We start from the raw sequence: 1,597 nt of genomic DNA, 5'->3' as shown, positions 1-1,597 counted from the left end.
ATAAATACTTGCAATTGGAAAAAGTCGATTCTTCAATCATACACTAATAAGAAGATTATACTAACATAAATATTGGACGTAACCACGGCATCAAGATTTTTTGGTTAGTCAATTATCTTTTTTTTCTTAAAAAAAAAAATCAATAGTTCCTCTGAAAAATAAAATCAGATAGGGTTAAGAATGGGATAATTAATTTCTCCGTTAAGGTTAAGAATGCTCCGCCTCAAACCGCCGGTTGGGCCGCTGGTTATTTGACGGCAGCAGCGGCTATGGGAATGATGCACAATTGCAAGATCAATCGAAAAGAAACAGATTCTAGGAGGTAAACTCGAAGAACTGTAATGCAATCAGGGAATCTAATCCGAGAAGAGAGATGATTGAAGAGATAATTAAGATAGAGAAGAGTAACTATATTTCTTAACATGAGTAGTAATCCATATTATAACTTGACTTATATCTAATTGACAACAATGAAGCCAATTCAATCCACTAACTACATCAACTAACTGTCAGCTCTTAACTAACTTCTATAACTAACTACAATACAACTAACATGCAGCTGGCAGCTAACATACAGCTGGAATTCTTCCTTGTTGTAACTTGCATCAATACCCCCTGGTTGAAAAACATCGTTGTCCTCAAGGATGGAAATCTGAAGAAAGTTGTGTCTGAAAATCTGGAAATCTGTGTTGCATCTCAGTGAGGAATTCCCAAGTGGATTGGCCAGCATCAATGCCTAACCACTTGACCAGAATCTGACAAACAGCTCTATTACCCCTTTTAACCATTCTTCTCTCCAAAACAGCCTCTGGCAATGGACAATAGGGACTAGATAAGTGCAGCACTGGAGGATGAGAAATAACAGATGGAACCTCAACGCACCTCTTCAATTGAGAAACATGAAAGGTGGGGTGGATAAGCACATCAGCAGGTAGGAGGAGCTTGTAAGCAACTGCAACAACCTTAGCAAGAACCACATAGGGCCTAAAATACTTAGCTGCTAGCTTATTGAATGGTCTTGTCACCACAGATACCTGTTTGTAGGGCTGCAACTTGAGATAGACCCAATCCCCTTTAGCAAAACTTCTATCAAATCTGTGTTTGTTGGCCATATCTCTCATTCTTTGTTGAGCTATGGAGAGGTGAAATTTGAGCAACTCAATGATTTCTTCTCTAGCCTCCAAGGATCTATCAACCATTTCATTTTGAGACTCTTCAGCCAAATAAGAAAGATGGATAGGAGGCTTTTGACCATAGAGCACCTCATAAGGAGTGCACTTAATGGCAGAGTGATAGGTGGCATTGTACCACCATTCAGCCATTGGTAAGTAAGTAGCCCAACCTTAGGGATTATCTGAGCAGAAACACCTCAGATATGTCTCTAAAGTTTTGTTCAAAACTTCTGTTTGACCATCTATTTGAGGATAGTAAGCAGTAGACTTGTGAAGTTGCACCCCTTGAATAGTAAACAATGCTTTCCAAAAGGAACTCAAGAAAACAGGATCTCCGTTACTAATTATGGTAGATGGCATGCCATGCAACTTAAAGATATTGTCCACGAAGAACTGAGCTACAGTATGAGCTGTATAAGGATGTT

At 39.0% G+C, this 1,597-nt stretch overlaps 1 protein-coding gene across 1 annotated transcript; it reads right to left on the bottom strand.

Moving 5' to 3' along the window:
• Positions 1-638: 638 nt before the first annotated feature.
• On the bottom strand, positions 639-1,322 carry LOC132644441 (uncharacterized). The gene has a single exon (XM_060361035.1). The coding sequence runs from the start codon at positions 1,320-1,322 to the stop codon at positions 639-641; it is 684 nt and encodes a 227-aa protein (XP_060217018.1).
• Positions 1,323-1,597: the final 275 nt, after the last annotated feature.

The sequence above is a fragment of the Lycium barbarum genome, chromosome 6 (genome assembly GCF_019175385.1).
Source record: "Lycium barbarum isolate Lr01 chromosome 6, ASM1917538v2, whole genome shotgun sequence".
NCBI lineage: Eukaryota > Viridiplantae > Streptophyta > Magnoliopsida > Solanales > Solanaceae > Lycium > Lycium barbarum.
The sequence above is the reverse complement of the archived record's forward strand: the minus strand, read 5'-3'. Positions and strand labels throughout refer to the sequence as shown.

Bases quoted from the DNA above. Each gene is read 5' to 3' on its own strand.
- LOC132644441 (XM_060361035.1), bottom strand. From the start codon at position 1,322: ATGGCTGAATGGTGGTACAATGCCACCTATCACTCTGCCATTAAGTGC.